Source organism: Babylonia areolata, chromosome 15, assembly GCF_041734735.1.
Source record: "Babylonia areolata isolate BAREFJ2019XMU chromosome 15, ASM4173473v1, whole genome shotgun sequence".
Classification (NCBI taxonomy): domain Eukaryota; kingdom Metazoa; phylum Mollusca; class Gastropoda; order Neogastropoda; family Buccinidae; genus Babylonia; species Babylonia areolata.
The window spans coordinates 4581128-4583409 of record NC_134890.1 but is presented as its reverse complement, the minus strand read 5'-3'; the positions used below and the strand labels follow the sequence as shown (position 1 = coordinate 4583409).

Sequence of the window (2282 nt, the reverse complement as noted above, 5' to 3'; positions counted from 1 at the left end):
TATAAATTGTGGGTGTAGAGCTCTACATTGTGGGGAAACAGATACAAAGTATTATATAAACTAATAAAGTATAATGTTTGCCATTCATGAAAAAACAATAAATGAAACAAAATTTTTTGTTTTGTTTTTTCTCTCAATTCTGTGTATATCATGCATGGGATGTACAATTATTTTGATTTTTGCGAAAAAAAACAACTTTTGTGCATTGTAAACACCATTATAACAATGTCATGAATTTCAATGCATACTGCACTAACTGAATGTTTAATGCTTTACTCATCATTCATTTGCCCACAGTAGGTTCAATCCATTCTTTGTTACTGTATCTCAGCACACATTCACTGCCTCTCTCTCTCTCTCTCTCTCTCTCAGAAAATAAGTGAAAATATTATTTTGCCAAACAAAAATAATTAACCTATCAAAACTGTACAAAATTATCTATATGAATACCCAGTCAATGCTGAAAGTTTATTTATATCCATGTCAGACCTGTAGTCTCATAAATTATAAAAAGAAAAAGAAAAGGAAATTGTAGTAATATTGCCATGTCTCTCTTTTATCAGGCCGACCAAGACCTTAGTGCACAGAACAGTATGGGGAGCAAGAAGAGGAAGGCAGAAGATGAGATGGAAGGGCAACATCTCTGAACAGACAGGTCTAACCCAGCGTTAGAGTGAGACAGTCAGGATAGACAACTGCAACAGATATGGGAGACTGGTTGCCAAATGTGTGATACCCCCATGGTCTATAAGAATACAGGACTGGACAGATAGATGCTGAAGAAAAAAAACTATCTCTAGGAAATAAAGTGTGTTAAAATGCATAAGCAATCAAAATGTATGCTCAACAGAGCTCTAAATATAATAATGCAAAAATAAAGGAAAAGGTAAACATAAAGTGAAAGCACATGACACACAAATGAATCACAATTTCACAAACTATACTATGATATTATTACGCAGTTCACAGGGAATCAGCATATAAATTATAATTATAATGAAAACTTTCGAACGAAACTTTCAAACCAAACCAAATTCTATTCATATGTGCGGCTGCTAAAATACTTAACCAAAGTGGTTTTGCTTTAAGTTTAACATGATTTCTGTACATGTCAAACTTCATATATATATATAACCTTTCATTAGTGACAATCCAGAATGCTGAAAACTCAACCTGCAACATTTTCAACCAAAAGCCTGTATCAAACTTCATATTTTTATGAGACTATCATCACTGCTGACAGGTGACACAAAAGTCCAACTATGCATGTGTAGTTTATAAGATATTTCTGAGATAAAAATGAATACTATTAAAAAAATAATATGTAAATAAAAAAAGAAACTATCACTTAATCTGCTATCTACACATCTGCTTCTATCACCTATCTACCAATACTTTAGTACTTGTGTCCACAGCTTATGTTTCTTTCTGTTAAACAATCCCATTCTGACACTTTAATGTACTGGTTGTGTTTGTGTCTGTAAAAGTGGGAGGGGCTTTACTCTCATTTGACATTTATCCAAGAAAAGCAAGCAGACATAAGTCGGAAATACCACAAACTTCTTTTATGAAATTTTACATTGAATGCATAAAAAATGTAGGACAGGTGCAGTTCAGATTTTCTTTTCGAATTGAAATTTTCAGTTCAACTGAGAGTAATCACGGAAATAACTTTACGAAGTTGCCAAACGTTGACAATAGCAGACAACAGTCTGAACAGACAAACGGAAGTCAGTCCTTACCTGTCAGACCATCTCCACAGAACGTGATGCCAGTAAACATTAGGGTATTCACACTCAAGCCTTTACTTAAAATTTATGCTAACCAATCTAATTTTCTGATGTTGAAAGAAATGAATAACCAAACACACTGTGACTCACCTTCAATGCACACAACGTGTTCACGTATCTGCTGCTGAATCAAAGGGTCTGGAATCGCTTCAATCAAGTCATAAATAGCGTAAATACTTGGATGAACGCTCTCGAATCGCTGGATTTCCTGACGAACTGCCAGGGAATTACTCCAGTACGATTGCATCGGGCCCCGCACATTCATTTTCATGATTTGTGACACTCATCCTTTTAATGCTGAACTCGTCATGATCAACATGTTTGCTGTTAGAATATCGTCAACTCAGAATTTTTCATCACAATCGTCAAAATGGCCATCGGATAAAGGTTACCTGCGCATGCGCATTGACTTTGATCATGCGCACTCAGCAGGAAATATTACTTCCCTTGGGTCGTCTGCCACTATTTTCTTCCATTGAACACACAGGCTGC

The 2282-nt window shown here is 35.3% G+C and overlaps 1 protein-coding gene across 1 annotated transcript in view; it reads right to left on the bottom strand.

Annotated features, from left to right (window-relative positions):
• LOC143290382 (arf-GAP with GTPase, ANK repeat and PH domain-containing protein 1-like) overlaps positions 1-2282 on the bottom strand; it is a 77652-nt gene extending 75370 nt beyond the window's left edge. Inside the window, exon 1 of the mRNA XM_076599769.1 lies at positions 1881-2282. Within this exon, the coding sequence (XP_076455884.1) occupies positions 1881-2061 (181 nt within the window). The 5' untranslated portion in view covers positions 2062-2282. The remainder of the gene's footprint in view (positions 1-1880) is intronic.